Source organism: Echeneis naucrates, chromosome 8, assembly GCF_900963305.1.
Source record: "Echeneis naucrates chromosome 8, fEcheNa1.1, whole genome shotgun sequence".
Taxonomy (NCBI): Eukaryota; Metazoa; Chordata; class Actinopteri; order Carangiformes; family Echeneidae; genus Echeneis; species Echeneis naucrates.
Window position 1 is genome coordinate 16,394,023 of NC_042518.1, and position 18,257 is coordinate 16,412,279.

Below are 18,257 nucleotides of genomic sequence, written 5' to 3' on the forward strand. Positions count from 1 at the left end.
AACCACATTATGATCCAGTGATCTTCCCATAATTTCATATTCTCCTGCTTATGAGCCCCGCAAAGTTTCAATTTCAATTCAATGCAATAAAAACATATTTGGGAAATGCTAAAAACGAGCAGATACAAATATGATAAACTGATGAAATATCATATTGTCATATTTTCACATACCTGAGGCCAAGAACGTGACCATTTTGTTTGCTGCTTTGCTACTTTAAATTAATTTAGTAATGATTTTACATGGGTTTTGAAATCAAACTAAAGAAACCGCAGCTCAGTGTTTTACTGTGAAGGTTCTTACCCTGACTTGAGACTCTGCAGAGCCTCGTTGACATTTCGCTGATGGAACTTAGTCATGTAAGAGTGCATTTCTGGATAGTTGTTCCTGATATTCCTCTCTGTGCTCCCATTTGGGACAGTGCCAAACCGAAAAGGAGGTGAAAAGTCATTGGGACTCTGAAACTGAACACAAAAGTCAGAGCAAATGAGACAGGCTCTTAAAAACATGGAAAGAGATTAGGGGATAGTGGTGAAGGATCAAAGACAGTCCTTCCATCATACCTTTTTGTCTGAGAGACCAGATACCTGGTCCACGTATTCCTCCTGGATCATGAAAGCGGCCAAATTGGCAGTGTAAGAGGCCAGGAAGATGACAGCAAAGAAGGCCCACACTGAAACCATGATCTTACTGGTGGTGCCTTTGGGGTTCTGCACTGGCACAGAATTATTGAAGACCAGACCCCACAGCAGCCAGATGGCCTTACCGATGGTGAAAGATGGGCCATGTGGCTCTGAAAGAAACACAAATAACACGTGACAGCTCAGCATTGGTTTTTAAACGGGTGGAGTGCATGGAACACACAGTTGTACAGCTTTCACTGATGGGTCTGCAGCTTATTTGGGAAACTGAATTCATTCTTTCACGGGCTGAAGTTTGCTACTTCAGACCAATTTGGTCCACAGTTATGTCCTGTTCAGGAGGAGCTACTGATCCCTCAACTTTTTCTATAGTGCCATTTCAATTTCTAATTAATCCAGGACAAAACAAAGGAATTACATATGACTTAGTTACAGTTACAGTTCTCAGAAATTAGTATATTACCATGCAATAGCATTTCCAGATTCTAGCATGGCTGTGGTCTCAAGTCTAGTGTTTTTCCTCTTTATACAGTTTACATTTAGCTCTAACCACCTGAAATTAACGCAATTTGGTGCATCAGTGCTGAAATAAATCTGAGGGTGTTTTAAATTATTAACTGAAAACAGTAGTGAGATCTTTAACCAGGTCCTCTCTTTAACACCTGCCCTGTCCGGGGGTTCAATCAATCAGCTCATCAGTAGCTTCAATGCTAACATGTTAAATGTTATGGACACTATTGCTCTAACTAAGGTGAAGGCTATCTCTGGAAGGAAGAAGTCTCCATGGCGAAATTCCACACTGGTGAAAAAAAACTGAGCGCAGATGGAGAAAAACAAATCTCCAGGTTCATTATGACATCTATAAAGAGAAACTTCACTCTTATAATCTACAACTAAGGAATGCAAGGACGTCCTACTTCTCTGACATTATCACCAAAAACAGTCACAATGCTCGGGTCTTATTTGCCACGGTGGACAGCCTAACAAACCCTCCTGTGTCAGTGGCAACTGAATTTCATTCCACCACGGCCTGCAATGACGTTGGCAAATTCTTCACAGACAAAATCCAATATTAGACAAGCAGTTGGTACATCAGCAGCAGGTTCAGCGCATGTACCGTGTCCACCTGAAACGGTTTAAACGCCATGACACAGTTTCAGCCCATTAACAGCAAAGACCTGGAGGACATCTTACGTCAGCTGAACCCCTCCTCTTGCTGCTTAGACATCCTGCCAACATTTTAGTTTTTTGTTTGTTTTTTTTTTAAAAAAGATCTCAGAGGTTTTGGAGTCAGATCTGTTACAGATTGTGTTAATGTTAGGTGTGTTTCCAGAGCCACTAAAAACAGCTGTAATTAAACCTCTGCTGAAAAAGTGCTGACAAGACACAAATGCACAACTACAGGCCCATCTTAAATCTCCCATTTTTAAGTAAGATAATTGAAAAAAAGCGTTTTTTTAACAGCATAATCACCTTTTAACACAAAATAACTGCTATGATCAGTCAGGTCAGTCAGGTTTTAGACAGCACCACAGCGCTGAGACTGCTCTGACCAGAGTGTTTAATGATGCATGTCTGAACACAGACGGTGGAAAAATGTCAGTCTTAGTTTTACTGGATCTCAGTGCTGCATTTGATACGGTTGACCACAATATATTACTCAAACGCCTGTCTAATAATAGCTATGCAGATGACACGCAGATATATATATTTCAATGTCTCTAGGAGATCGAGGCCCTGTACAGGCTCTTGGTAAATGCATTGAGGAGATTAATGACTGGATGTGCCACAACTTTCTCCAGCTAAACAAAAACAAAATGGAGGTAATTGTCTTTGGAGCCGAAGAGAAGCGATTACAGGTCATCACAGAGCTTCAATCTATACACCTAAAAACCACCAACCAGGCCAGAAATTTGGGTGTAGTGATGGACTCAGACCTAAATTTGGAAAAGCACATTAAGGCAATAACAAAGTCAGCCTACTATCACCTTAAGAATATATCAAGGTTAAAAGATCTGATTTCCCAGCATGACCTGGAAAAACTAGTCCATGCATCTTTAGTAGACTTGGCTATTGTAACAGCATCTTTACAGGTTTACCTAAAAAGTCAGTTAAACAACTGCAGCTCATTCAGAACTCTGCTGCTCGAGTCCTCACTAAGACTAAAAAAAGTGGACCACATCAGCCCATTCTGAGGTCTTTACACCGGCTACCTGTCCTTCAGAGAAGGCTGTCTGATGCTAGTCTATAAAGCTCTGAATGGTCTAGGACCAAAACACGTAAGTGACCTCCTGACCCAGTATGAACCTTCCAGACCCCTCAGGTCATCTGGATCCGGTTTTTTATCAGTCCCCAGAGTCAGAACCAGACATTGAGAAGCTGCATTCAGTTTCTACGCTCCACATGTCTGGAACAAACTCCCAGAAAGCCTCAGATCAGCTGAAACACTCAGTGTATTCAAATCCAGGTTGAAGACACACCTATTTTCAGCTGCATTTGAATGAAGCTCCAAATCTACTTTTACTTTTAAGCCTGTGTTTTAAAATCTAATCACATTTTAACTACTGATTTTATCTATTGCTCTTATTTTGTCTTTCTTCTCTGTTCAAACTTTAACCATGCTATGTTTTAATGTCTCTGTAAAGCACTTTGAATCACCTTGTTGTCGAATTTGTGCTATACAAATAAACCTGCCTTGCCTATTAAGATATCACCTCTTTAACAGATATGTTGATTTAATGTTATGGTTATTTTGGAGCCTGGAGTTTTTTGTGTGTAACAGAATTCTGTGCAGCACAAACTGCAGCCTCCATTTAAAAAAAAAAAAAAAAATCTGAGCCTTATAACATTCATGAAGGACTGAAACGTATGTTGATATCAATACCACATATGCGAATGTAAATTTATTTCATTTTGGATTTTTTTTGTGATTTGTTGATTTAATTGATCCAAGAGTTGACACATTATGCTGTGAGTTGCTTCATGTCTGTGCGGGTATGTGCAATTGTGTGAAAGAAACAGGCAGAGATAGAAAGAGAGAGTGCAAGTACGTGGGTGTGCTTTGTTGTATTGTTGTAAACTGACTTTATGCAGCCAAATATATTCCATGTGAAGTTTGCCAGAGTTGTTAAATGAATTGAGCAAAGACTTTACAACTCTGCAGTCATGCCATTGATACATTATTGCCCTGGATCCTTTGAGTCCAAACTTCGATCTGCACTCTTCATAATACCAAACTCCCACAGCGATACAAGCAGATAAAACAAGGAGGCACACAGAAGAGAACAGCACTTTGGGGAGGGCTACATCTCCTCCAGAACATGATGAAAGATGAGAGGGATGAAAAAAAGATAGCCATTGTCTATATATAGCCACATCAGAGACTGAGTTGTGGGAAGACATTGATTTTTTTTTTTTTTTTTTAAATTCTTATCTTTTTGGGTAGTGAGATCTAACACAAAACTGGCCCCTTGCTGTCAGAGCTGACATGTGATTTTGGGAAATATGGAAATGAATGCAAATGACTTGTCTGGTGTGAGGGAAGCAGCATGAGAGGTGTGCTGAAACAAAATCAGCGAGACACACCTATAAGTGATAAAAAGAGAGCAGCATGGAGGAAGAGGATGAGGAGAATGAAGCCATTGGGTCAGCCGGTACGGCTGGTCTATATATGCAGTGTTTATGTGAGTCTGTGCAGACAGACAACTTGTACAAGACCACCCACAGTGTTACTGCTGCAAACAAAGTGTTAACCTGCACAGCTTATGCACCCATGCCTGCTTGTTTGGAGCATCCCTTACTGAAAGACTAAACCGCCTGCCACCACGTTCTCTGCATACTTTTGATCCGCATCAAACTTCATCAGCAAAGATGAAAGTTTTCATATTTTTTACCCTGGACAGACAACAGTTGGCTTGATTTTAGACCCACAATTCAACCATTTTTTTTTTTTTTTTTATTTTGTCTTGCTTTCATATGCTGGTGATAGTCTCACATCTCAGCCATCATCTAATTTGGCTGCTCAACAGTCTCCCTTTTAGAAGCTATTCACCTGGAAACTCACCAGCTTTTTACTTTCATAATCTGCTTTACTACCATGTAAAATTTCATCACACAAGGAATTTACTCTGGGGCAAAAAGGTACAATGAGTAAAATGACAAAAGACAAAAATATAAACATCAGGCCAGGTGACTTAAATATTAGTTCAAAACAACAGACACATTTATTTTCACACATACACACTCCCTCTCTCTTTCTCACACACACACAAATATGATTACACATAATATAGTAATATAATTCAAATCTAATACATGTTAATGAAAATATAAACTGTACATACACTACGCAAAATGTTGGTGGGAATGTAGTTCCAAAAGTGGCCAACAGTTCATGTTTGTACTGTTATTTATCAATTATGTCAAATATGAAAAGGTGATACATTATTTAAGTTAATGTTGGGAAGTTATTCTCAAACCTACTTATTCTGTCTTCTCATTCTTCTTCTTTCCTGTCTTGCCAAACATGTTTAAGACCACAAAAGACATGAATACTTCATCAACCCTTTTTTTCTGTTTCTTCTGTTTCTATGATTGATGTGCGTTTCCAGTAACGTGTTGCTATTGCTTTTACCTTCTAAACCGCTCTAATTTTGAAGGTGCTTTGCTTAAAAATTAACAACTTTTTTTGATATTCAGAAAAGACATAACGTCATCTGAGTCTCAGAGCAATGCAAGTCTAACCTTTAGTTTTAGTAAAGTAAAATCACATCACATATTGTTATTGCAATTCCATGGCTTGATTCAACCTAATTGTCCCCTCCCATATGGTTTATTGTGCATTTATTAGCATCTATATTGGCAAACAACAGTGCAGGGACCATGCCTGTGTCTGCGTGTGGGTCTGCATGTGTGCTTCTGTTTGCATTGAGCTGAGGCCTCTCACCTTTGCCGTCAGCCAGACATCGGTTGTAGCCCACAGGGCTGAAGTACTCGAATATAAACACAGCTACTGCTGACACCAGCAACAGCATCACAAACATCATCACCCACACATCTGCACTGAAGGGCTCTGGAGGGGAGAAAGAGGAAAGAGAGGAGAGGGAGAGGAGGGAAAGGCGGGATTGCAGAATGGAGTGTGGACGCATGGAGATAAGGAAAAGGGAAGGGGGGGGGGGGGGGGTTGCAAGGAGAAGGAAGATGGGGAAGTGGCGAGGGACATCAGGATAGCAGGAGGAACGGAGAAAAAAGAGCGAGGGCGGCAAAGTGAGAGACAAGAAGAGAAAATGAAGCAAGAGAGAGAGAGAGGGAAATATGCAAATGTAGTGCACCAGATTGAGCAGAGGAAGGAAGAGTCAGAGAAATGGAGTAGGAGTGGGAAACATAAGAGGGCAAAGAGAGAGGGAGCAGAAAAGAGAATAAATACACAGTTAGCCACATCATCATGTACTTACATCCTCATGGCATGAATGCATTAAAACGGGGCTCTAATTTCGCCATAAAATCAGTTTCAGAGGTGGAACGTGGAGGTCATCAAATGCAAGGGTCCCACCGGCGAGCGCAATTAAAAATTACTATCCTCCAATCAGAAGGACGAACCTGGTTCTGATAACTGATAACTGCAGCTTACTAATTCTGCGTAATCAAGACCTAGGACTGAACACTGGAATTTTAAGGGTTGCATTTATGATGCCCTCATAGTTAAAATGTTCATAAAAACGTAACCTTTACTCTCTTCCTTTCCCCCATCTCCGCCAGCATCCCTCAGTTTCTGACAGCGGGAATACAGAGTGCTCACCTAAGAAGGCTGAAGGCGAAACAGTGCCATTGCTTCGGGAGACCATGACGCTGATGCCCGTCTCAATGAAGGGGACGGAAAAGTCAATGACCTCTGACCTCTCCTCGTTGATGGTCAAGGAGCCGACGGCCATGTGGGCATTTTTTAAAACCACCTGGAAAGGAAGTGGAAAAGGGGAAGAAAAAAAAAGTATGCCTGTCATTAAAACATCCATCCAGCAAACCAACCATTTACCACAGCACTGTGAGTTAATGGCGTGCACTTAAAAAGAAAAATCTGCTTAAAAACTAAAGGTTTTCCCTGAGGGTGGTCTGGTGTACTGTACAAGCAAAAAAGATTCAAACAACCAATTTGCTCAACATAGTTAAGAATAGCTGTAGCTGTAGTAAAATAAATAGATAAATAAACTGCATAAAAATAGGATCAGTTCATTTGATAAATGTGCCATTTTCCTGAATGTGAGTGTTTCTTGTTGAGGAAGCAGCAGATTCAAGTACTCTCTCTTTTCACTGCCAAAGAGTATTTTGGGAAATGTAGGAAATCAAATGTGACACAGGAGCAGTTGGTACAAGTTAAGGGGAAGTGAGTTAATTAAAAAAAGGGGGGAAAGACAAAGAAAAATCCAGCAAGAGAAGGAAACACATGAAAATGAAGACATTAAAGACAACTAAAGACGAGAGGTCAACATGTGCACGCATGTGCACACACACACAGAAGGCATTCAGGGTCGGACACTCGTGATTTTCACCAGGGGAGGGACAGAAAGACAGAAAGAGGGTGGAAGAAAGTGGGTTACCACAGTGGGCCATGGCTGCTTGAAATAGCTGCCCCAATGCCTCTCCTTCCTCTACCTACCCCCCTCCTTCCAGTACCTCTGCCCAGGTAGTATATTTAGCCCTAAATTTTACAGCCCTACAGCAAAGGGGTAAAGTGGGACGAGACTGTCTCACTGAGTTAATAAGTGTGCGTGACTCAAAGCTCCAGTATGTATGTGCTTCAGTGTTAGAGTGTGTGTGTGTGTGTGTGTGTGTGTGTGTGTGCACATTTGAGTGAGTCATAAAGGGAAAAAGACAGACTATGGGAAGGGAGCGAACCTTTTTTCTCTACCTGTGAAGTGGACCTTTAAAGACAGGGAGAATGTTAAACATCCACTCTGCACATTATCGAGACACCTCTACAAGCACTTGTGTCTGTTTGTGTACGTCCATTGTGTGTGTATACGAAACTTCCCAAATTGTGCTTTATCTATTGACAAGCAAGTACAGATCTGCATGTCTGCTTGCATGTGTGTGTGTGTTGAATGCACAAACAACTCCCGAGGGAAGACAAGTCCATCCGGCAGTGTACTCACTTCCTCTATCTCTCTGTCTCTCTCTCTCCATTCGCTCACTCCATCTCCCTCCTACGACTTGTTCTCTCCGAGTTATGAAAGTGACCCATGTGGGTGTTATTGAGAATGAGTGAGCGCAGATTCTCGTTTGTGTGAGAGCATGTGTCTCAACTGGTCCCTGTATGTATGTGTGTGTGTGTGTGTACAAATGTCTTTATGTGATTCTGCTAGTGAAGTCAAACTCATGCAATTAAGTGTTAGTGATGTGTCGAGTTAGGGTTAGGACAATATGGCTCTTTGAAATGAACAACGGGAGCCGGATCCTGCCTGGGAGCTGGCCAGCCCCTCAAAGCTGGGGCACAATCATCTCTAAAGACGAGATGAAACTGTTACCTGGATGCTGCTTTTTCTTTTTGTTTTACATATTTTGATTTATATTTTGTTATAACATGGCTTTATACACCTTTGTACTTAACTTTGTACTTTACTTTTTGTCATTGATTTATTTTATTATTTATATTTTGTTCTTTTTCTATTTATAGTTAAAAGGTGATAAATAAATAAACATACAATCAGAGATTGGACCTTTTGTCTCATTGAGGTGGGTCTTTGGGGGTTTTGTACTTTATAATTTATTTTTTGCAGCACTCTGCTCCATGTTGAGTGTAATAGGCTATATGAATAATGAACATTTGATATAATGTACGTTTTTTACATTTTAGCAAATCATTTTACGTATAGTTTTACATTATTTATGGTAATGAAAAAAAGAAATTAATTGAAGCAACAAAAAAATCTGAGGAGCCACATGAGAGCCGAAACAACTGGCTCTTTTTAGTGAGCCGTGTCAAAAGAAGCGGCTCTCTAAAAGAGCTGGAATTCCCATCACTATTAAGTGTATTGCCTCTAATATTTTAGATTGGGAACATTAGGGGCAGCACAAGTCAGTGTAGCCCATGAAATCTGACACTGACAGCCAGAATCAAATTAGAAGAAATTGTAAACCTTCTCAGCCCGTTCATTGATTTTTTTTTTTTTCTTTTTTTCTTTTTTGATCTTTTGTTCACCAAGCTGTGGCAAATTGTGTAAAGGTCCCTGGAGAGTGTTCAGAAGTGTGCTGAGGCACGTCCTTCTCTGTGTCGGTATGTCAGCATCAGTCCAGATCCCCGTCCATTAAAAGTGTGACATATACTGTAGTTTTGGCTGTGCTCCAGCTGGACAGAGACACGAGCAGGGTTTTGTCAGATACAGCAGATTTGGTTGAACTGCAATGAGCTGTGTGCATGCGTGTGGGACAGTGAAAAGAGAGAGATCAGATATGGAAGCGGTCTGGACGCGTGTTCCTGCATCCATGTGTCTGCATTCATGCATGTATTCTCTTATTTCTTTGATCATTCATGCTGCCGTGTCCCTTGTCAATGTGTGTGTCTGTGTATGAAAGGGAGAGGTAGATGAATGCCCTCCCCCCTCCTCCTAATGAACATCCATCTGTGGAGGTGAGAAGGGGATGGCACATTACAGCGCTTTTAGTCAGGGTGATAGAGTTTATTACAGGTGACTACACTCACAGCTCAGTGCCCACTAAAGAGACAGGCTGACTGGTGACATCAGTAAAAGGACTTTATATAATAGATTAAATGGGTCAGTTTAATGGAAATTGAATAGCAAAAGTTTTAATGCAGGGGAAAACACTGACACATTATCCTAGCTGTGACTCATGAAGGTTACTCAAACTTTAACATCCGCACAGAGGGTAAGGGTGTGTTTTCAGCCTGCGACCTTTGGCCTTGTCTTTCATTAACAAATCACCAAAGAGAGACAGCACAAGTCCGGCTCGCTCTTCAGGCTGGGAGTATGAGAGCTGACATCGACCTTACCTAGGGACCAATGTCGATTAGAGAATGTTCAAAGCCCAAAGTGAATTGTTATGGCTGACTGAACCGTGCACACCCGCGAGTGAGTCACTTGGCCCATCTGACATAGGTGTTAGGCCTGTTGGGTTGAGGGTTGACCCGGAAAGGAAAGCTCTTAAGTCAAGCTATGAAAACACACTTCAAAGACAAAATGAACCCCTAAGGCAGCTACTGTGTGCGCTAAATATAGCACAGGTCACTGGGCTCAGAAGGCTGAACACAGTCTATTACTCTGTGATCCATTTGAGCTCTTCTTCACCTTCACCTACACGTCAGCAGTAACTCTGCGCATCTTGATGTGATAAACTCTTGGAGGGTTTAGTCAAATATGACCAAAACTACATCTACTGCATGGGAACGGCAATCTATACATTACTTTGTACATGATATTACCTGGTAAAGATTTATTTTGCAGGAGAAAGAATTTGACATGGCTTTCAGATACTGTGGGGGAAGAACTACAAATGTGTCTCTGAAGTTTTAAAAAACTGAGACTCAATTTATCATTGTTGGCAAACAAATTCAGGGAGCAATCCAACAATAAGTGTCTGAAATCAATGTGAGGAAGTCACAACGGAAAGTACATTATTTTGGCAACCTTCAATACAAATTATGTCACTCATACTACCATTCGTCCCTTTATCTGTGGAAGTGTGAGGGGATGTGTATAAATCAAGTACCAATCCATTTTTGCACATTCTTCATACATTGGTACTCAAACCTTTTCAAGCAAACCATGTCAAAATAGTGTCAAAGAAGAGGAAGCTAGCCTGACGTAAGAGCAATGCGGTACACATGCGGAAAGTAGCATTAATAGTGTTGACATCTTTCAATCTTACTTTGCAAGCAACGAGATTGCCAAGTAATTTAGATCACGACATGGACAGAGGTTTTATTTGTTGACCAGCTACAACTGGCGGCCTCCTACTCACAGAACATTTAGAGTAGTGGATTGTCCTGATGTTCTATAGTCAGGTGGTTTTAGCACACACACAGTTACTGACAGTGGTCTGCAAAAGTGCACCTAAGAGCAAGCAGACAAAGACAGACATGGGTTATCTCCTCACCTCGCCCACCATGCCATTCCACGTTCCATTGATCTTCTTGCCATGTTTGCCATTAGTAACCAGGTACAGATCATAGGTGAACTTCACAGACTTGGCAATCTTCTTCAAGATGTCAATGCAGAAACCTTTACAGCAGCGCTTGATGTAGATCCCTGATTCCTTTGTCTGATTACTGCATAGACAGACACATGAATAGATGATTATTTAATCAAATATGTGCTTCTGTCTGACCTGCTAATTGTAATCATGATTTGGTGGATCTGGCACCGTCACTCTCGACTTACTGCGAACTGATTCTACCTCTAGCTGTGCAGAACATCATTCAAAGCAACATTTGCCAGTTTTTGGTTTTTTTTTTTTTTCGTACTCTGGTCAGTTCTACAGAAATTAATTCTTACAGCCATTGTGGCAGATGAAAAGGAAAACGCTGTCTATTAATATGCACTGTTGAATTCAAACTCACTCCACTCACTATTTAACAGAAAGTCTTCTTTTGTCTTGTTATGAATTCTTGTCCCTCTGTCATGTCACCCCAGATTCTGAGAGTGAGTTGGTCTATCTAAGAATTGAGTCTCACATTGTCTTGATCTGTTTCCGACAGGGTACGGTGTTCCTCATGCAGGTCCCACTTAGAGGATCCACGTCCTCTACAATGACGAATGGCGCCTCTTCCAATGTCACGATGGACAGGTGGTCATCCTCCCTGGTTGCTGCCCCACCATACAATTCATAGCGAGGCCACACATGGTACTTCATGGACAGAGAACCATTCTCCCATTTACCCACCTGGAAAGAGATCAGCAAACAAGCCAATCATTTATGGTTAAAGATTTGATTCCTTTATTTATTTAGAACAGCTTTCTTAATTTTTTTTGCCACTAGGTACCTGTACTTCTGCGGATCAATAAACTTAGATTTGAATTATTTTAGGAACCAGTCTGAGTACGTCACTCATTGACTCAGTGATGTAAACACATGAAATGAATCACTAGGCAGGGATCTACTCCAAATGAAACTCATTTCAATTGAAATCAAACACAGAATTACCTGCAAAAACATTTGCCCTAGTTCAGTCAACAAAAAAGCAAAGATGAGTTTGTATGTTTGCTATGCTCAAAAGTTTTTATTGTAGAAGTATTGTAGAACTTAATTTTCTAATTGTGATAAGTCCAGAAGCCAAAAAAAAAAAAAAAGCATAATGAAAATAAACAGAAGACAGAGTAGAGGAGAGGAGAGCAAGTACAGAGAATGAGAGCAAGGTTAACATGAAGGGCGAGACTGAAACTGGGGAAAGAGCAGAATTCAGATCAGGAGTAGAGGGTGGAGAAAAACCGGGAGAAGGAAAAGTAGATAAGCGATATGAGAATGAGATGAATTTGAAGAGGGGAAGAAAGAGACAGAATTGATGGAGATGGAGCAAAAGAGACAAGAGAGAAAAACAGCAGAGAGCTCATTCACATGGCTCTTGTGTACACGAGTGGCCAGCCGTATATCTGGAGGGCCCTCTGGCCCTTGTGGCTGCACTCCACAGAATAAGCATCATCAATTAGTCAATTTCCCCCAGACACTGGTCGCATGAAACCATACCTAGAGACTCAGTCAGTGCCCTTTCCTCTACAAGTGCCTGACTGGCCTTTGTCATCAAGGGAAACATGTGGATGGAAGTGGATATGGATCATCAAATTATTGGACACACTATAAGGGGAGACAGGGGAGGACAGGGAGCTGTGGGGCGAGTGTGTAAAGTCAGGATCGCACACTTTTTAAATATGTAGATATACACACGCACATGCACAGACAGGCACTGACAGGCACTGACACACTGCACTCCAGGGAACACAAACTTGGCAAGGCTGCCTGGAGTGGACAAGCTGAGCCTGTGTATCCCTCGGGCACAATGCAGCCTTCTTCTATCTGCAGAGAAAGGGTAAGTAAGTGATGGAGACAGACAGGGATGGAGAGAGAAATAGGGGTGAGGGAGGGGGAGAGAAAAGGGTTAAAATCAGCCTTGAGGGGAGTAAACGGGACTGGACACTACAGAGTCTTCACACTACTTCAAAGGTGCAGTGGAAGGATGGTTGTAGGAGCTGGAACTCATTAGGATCCAAGAAAAGTGGTTCAGCTGGAAGTCAAGCTAAGAATTAATCATGAGTGAGGGAGTTAGAGGAGGAGGAGAGAGGAGGGGTGGTGCAGGTTACAAGGGGAGAAAAAGAGAGAGGGGAAACAGGAGGGGGGCGATTCACCTTGTTCTCTGATCAGAGGACAGAATATAGATTAGAGCGGAAGAAGTAATAGAGAAATAGTGAGAATAAAGAATAGGGAGAGTCAAAGGAGTCAGACTGCAGAACATGGATACAATGGAGTGGGAGCATCAGGAAAAACAGATGCATGCTGGTGACTTTGCAGGGGGTGAGATGCATCAAGTTCACTTAAGGTTGTTGGCTCAGAGTGTGACTAAGGACGATTGCTGCCTGATCTCTGCTGCCATCCATACTCTGAGAATATTCTCCATCTCCAGTAATGAAGGTTAAACCTTCATGATTTAAACTTTTTATTTAGAGGAAGTGGTGGTAGTAGGTGTACCGGGCAGCTTGTACGTTCGAAAATGCAGTGCGACAACACTCCACACGCAATTAAAAAGAATATTTAAAGTAAGTTGTTCAAAAAGAATTACACAAGTGAAATCCTGCCTCTACTCTATGAGGGTTTATTCAATTTTCCATGAAGCCACTTGTACCAGTGTCGTGTGTTTTGTCAGAGCTTCGAGCATTTTCAGCTAGAAACCATTAAAGGAGCAAAATGTTCCATTATGCATTATTTCAGGGAAAGTAACAGTTAAATGTACAGTAGGGAGAATTGGACCCGTTGCGTCCACCAAAACACTCACTTTCCATTTGCATTCACTCATCATGGCTACATATGCCAAAGCAAACAGAAAAGACTAATCAAGTGAGAACTTGATCAACTTGATTAGATAAATGAGCCCCCCTAAAATGGCTCATCAGTTTTGGCATTAGCTGCAACATAAACATGGGGCCCTGTGACAGAAACTTTCCTGGAAAATCTCTGCTTCAGCCTTTGTCAACGCTACCTTCTATGCATTTTGGCACACACAAACAGAGCATGCATTAGAGGCAATTTTTTTTTTATTTTTCCCATCAGAAATTTCAACCTTAACAAGCCTCTCTTTTTCCCTGCATCCCTGCGTGTATGTAAGATGAAGCAGTTCAACTTAAATGAACATATTTTTGAAGATAATTCTGAACTGGACATCAACAACAGGAATGTCTGCTGCTGAGTGGCTGAATGATGAACTTACACAGTCGATCAGCCTGCTGTGCGAAGTGAGAAGTTTGTAGCACTGGTTGGCCAGGTGACAGTAGTCTGCTGCAAAACAAGCGGCATTGACTACCAGTTCTTTGTTGTGACATTTACAAAATGTACCGCTTTGCTGGCTTTTTGTGGTATCACCGTCATCTACTGTAAAACAGAGTTGTCAGTGCTGCCCTCGAGTGTGAGGTCTTTCCCTTCGCAGGCACACCCCTCCAGACTGACTGCACAGCAGCTGACAAAGCTGTGAATGAGCTTCTATTTTTATTTCTGAATGATCACTGTACAATATAGGAAAACTGACAGAAGAGGTGCTATCTTTTAACTTATGTGTACGGTGGTTATGAAATCAACCCAAACGCTAACAGAATAGATGCCTGGAAATGACTTGGAAGTGACTACTGGTTAATATACAGCCGCGTTGGGAGTTTTTTATACTTTTTGCTATAGCTGCATAACCAGTGTTAACAAAGACATTTACTCCACAGAAGAAATGTGATTTCAGCATCAAACATAGCTGGGATATTTCTCCAGTGCTGAGGATCGGCTCCCCTCGCAAGGCTGTCATCTAAGATACTGTAATCTAAACAGCAGCTACAGATTTTGGACAGATAGGCAACACACAGCTGTTAATGCTCATGGTGGATAGGTAGGAACAGCAACTTGTGTTCCCCTGAATACAGCAACAGGAAAATCTATGAGAATGGCTCTACTGGAATTTAAGCTGCGTTCAAATACAGCATATGTGAGCATAGAGTAGAAGACATGGGGAAAAAGGCAGAAGGCTGAAACCAGCTCATACTAGTTTTCATATAGTTGTGTTAGTTAACTTTCTGCATGTGAGTTCTGATTGGATCTCTTAAGGTCAAAAGAGTTAAAGTACATGAATAAATAACTTTGTTTTTTGCAGACAAAACTCCCCAATGTGACGAATGATTGTGTAAAAATACTACATAAATAATGGTTAAAATGAAATAGTTGATTAAACTTTCAGAGTGAACAGCTGTGGACTCCTGCAGCATTCTTTGTGCATAACCACTCTTGAGTCTGTGCTGCTGTACATTGCTCAAAGGCACCTTTGCCTTGTTGATAATATCTAATCAGGGCGATGCCTGTAACGCGTAAGGCTTAAAAATGCTTAAAGAGTGAAAATCCGTTGATAAGGGATGTAGATAGAGAAACTGACAGATACCTATGGACCAAATAGGCACTCTACTCAGAGAACACAGCCAACACCCTGGCATTCTTTAACAAATGATTTAACAGCTAATATACGGAGACATTTGGGTCTACGAACCTGCATGACCACTGTGTATCATTTTTCTTACTGTCACAGCCATTCAAAAGGGCTATGGATTTCATATTTATCAAGGTCCCCGACGAATATGAAAGTGGAGCTATTGAAATGAAGGCTAATTTATGAATTATTTGTTTTACATATTATACATAATTGTTTATGCAGAGACTAAATAGTTGTGCTACCTGTTGGGGGTGTGTGGGGGGCTTCATGCACCGCCCAGATGATACAACAGCAGGTGATTTTTGTCTTGCGGTTTTGTTTTTTCTTTGAATGTCAAGGGTAGAAAAACTTTTTCGACTGCTCTTTACATCTATTCGTGGGTTTATAAATATTTGTTCGTTTTTTTTCCCGGTATCATTTTTGACAGCGTAAGCGACAGCTTTGTGTAGTTCCAGAGTTGTGGAATAAATGCAATCCCTTTCTGAAATCATGAGTCTAGTAAGTTTTTGGAAGTGAGTTCAACTGACCCCACCTGCTGCACCAGCGGCCGCGAACAAGACACTTACAGTTTAAGCAGTATAGTGAAGAAGGACATACACACACACACACACACAGGGATGTTCTTTCCGCCTCTGTAATATCTCGCTCACCCTCTCCCACTGTCTCTCCTTGTTGAGCAGAATGATGACCAGCTTGGGGTGCATCTGGTATCCATCCTCACTGAACGACAGATTACGTCCCTCAAACGTCACATTCATCAGGTACCTGCAGAGGAAAACATTGGTGAGAGAGGCAGAGAGAAAGACTCATACAGGCATATATCGCTGACTGAAAAATATCTTTGGCACTGGCAGCTCATGTTTAAAAGTTTTATTCGCTCTATAGATCTACATCCTTTCTTGTGTCTTCAGTGGCTAATTTAGTATTGTATTGTATTGTATTGTGAATTAGTCAGTGATCGCAGGCAGACATTTGAGCGTAATGGTTAATGATGTTTTTAAGAAAAGACTGAGGTTAAAGAATTACCGCAACTGATTTCTCCAATCATTCCACATGTCAAGTGATGTGACCTTAAAGACAGAGCGATTTCTTTCCTCAAACTGTCCACCATGTCAGACAAATGATATTTCATTGTCAAACTCTAAAACTTGTGCATTAACTGTGAATCTATTGCCAGTAGCTGCTTATCTTAGCATTAAATCTGGAAAAAGAAATTTTGTCTCAAATGTTAATTAAGATGAAGGGTTTAGTTATGTTGAGGGATTTTTCATTAGCCTGGCTCTCATTTTACGTTTTTATTATTGTACAGTAAACACTGTAGCTATGAGAAGGAGTATGAAGCAGCAGAACATATGATCTAGCTGGATCTAGCTATAGACACAGCGAATATAGAATAAAGTGAAGCGAGGAAGCACAAAAATGGGAAAGGCTTTTTGTATTCAGCATCAAGTAGTATATAATACAGCAATAGCAGCTTGTCAGATCAGTATATGTGTGTGTGTGTGTGTATTTGCATGTGTGGCTCTTTGAGTTTGCTTCAGTCAGTGTGTTCGTGTGGCGGGGATAGAGAAACTGAAAAAAAGCTGCATTGTTTCTGTCAGGTGAAATCATTTCACCTTCCTTTAACTAAACAACTTAACACAACACATGCACACAGAGACACACACACACACACACACACACAAACATGCACACATGGTGTGATTATTGTGAGTGTGTGTGGGAGTGTGCAAGAATGTGTATAAGAGAAGAGGAATGTTTATGTCAGGTGATCTCAAGATCACTTCACTGTCAACCCACCCACACACACACACACACACACACACACACACACTCACTCACACACAGATATACAGAGAATCACAGCATCTGTTAACTCTTTCACTCCCAAATGCTTCACTCTCTTTCCATCCCTCTCACTCTCTCCACTCTGACTGTTTCCATGGAAACCCTTTACCTGAAAACCAAGAACACCATATACATGTAGATGAATAAATAAATGACACAATAAAGTGTGTGCATGTGTGTGTCAGGCAGTGTCGTGATGCTGCCGGGGGTGTAAACACTGGATTGGGTCCTGCATCAGGACACATGATCAACAGAATCGGTTTGTCTTGAACCATTTTCATGGAGCCGAACGTCGCTCTCTCTTTCTGTGCACTTCAACTGTTATTCCTTTAAACCTGTCAGATCACGCCTGATGGTGTGAGACTGTAACCATCCGATTCAAATGAACTTTTCCTTTGTGTTTTGAAGTATCTACCTACGGCTGAAGGCATGTAGAGAATGCAGTGACTTATGTAACAACCCAGTAATTACTCCAATCCCAGTTTCCTATTCCATTTCTGTATTAAATATTGATATTTTCAATAGGCTGTGATGAGCGGAATTATCCAGCAGCATGCAGTCTCATGCAGCCCCATGCAGCCCCATGTGTCCAGCTAACAGCCCCATCCTGTAGAGCCTTGGCACTGACACAAAGTGCACAGAATCTGCTGCATAAATCATAAGCCATTTACAAAATGACTTGACGCTGTGGCCCCTTTAATCTTTACTGAGCAAGCTATTGTTACATGCAACAATATGGGGCTTTGTGTCTACCTGTGTGTGTGTGTGTGTGTGTGTGTGTGTATTTGTGTTTCTACCTCTGCACCCTACACATGTTGATAGCAGTAACAGAGTGATGCACAAGCATGTGTGTGTTGCCATGACACCCACAACCAATGACTTCCAAGCCAATCTGTTGTGTTACTATGGTAACGATAATCTCGCAGAGGGTGGGAGGAAAAGAGACAGAGAGAGAGAAAGAGAGAGAGAGGTAGGCCACAAAGAAAAAGAGGGAGGGGACGGGACATATTAATACTTGACGCAAAGCTCTCCCTCATCACACTGTGGCTCCACTGTGGTTACAGGAGGGCCGCTCCCATCCTGTCACCTCT

At 41.4% G+C, this 18,257-nt stretch overlaps 1 protein-coding gene across 1 annotated transcript in view; it reads right to left on the reverse strand.

The window, feature by feature from the left end:
- Positions 1-18,257, reverse strand: part of grin2ba (glutamate receptor, ionotropic, N-methyl D-aspartate 2B, genome duplicate a) — a 74,495-nt gene that overhangs the window by 12,385 nt on the left and 43,853 nt on the right. Inside the window, exons 5-11 of the mRNA XM_029508493.1 lie at positions 15,969-16,083; positions 11,326-11,534; positions 10,749-10,920; positions 6,439-6,592; positions 5,587-5,712; positions 564-793; positions 304-464 (exon numbers count right to left, since the gene is read on the reverse strand). Coding sequence (XP_029364353.1) covers positions 304-464; positions 564-793; positions 5,587-5,712; positions 6,439-6,592; positions 10,749-10,920; positions 11,326-11,534; positions 15,969-16,083 — 1,167 coding nt within the window. The remainder of the gene's footprint in view (positions 1-303; positions 465-563; positions 794-5,586; positions 5,713-6,438; positions 6,593-10,748; positions 10,921-11,325; positions 11,535-15,968; positions 16,084-18,257) is intronic.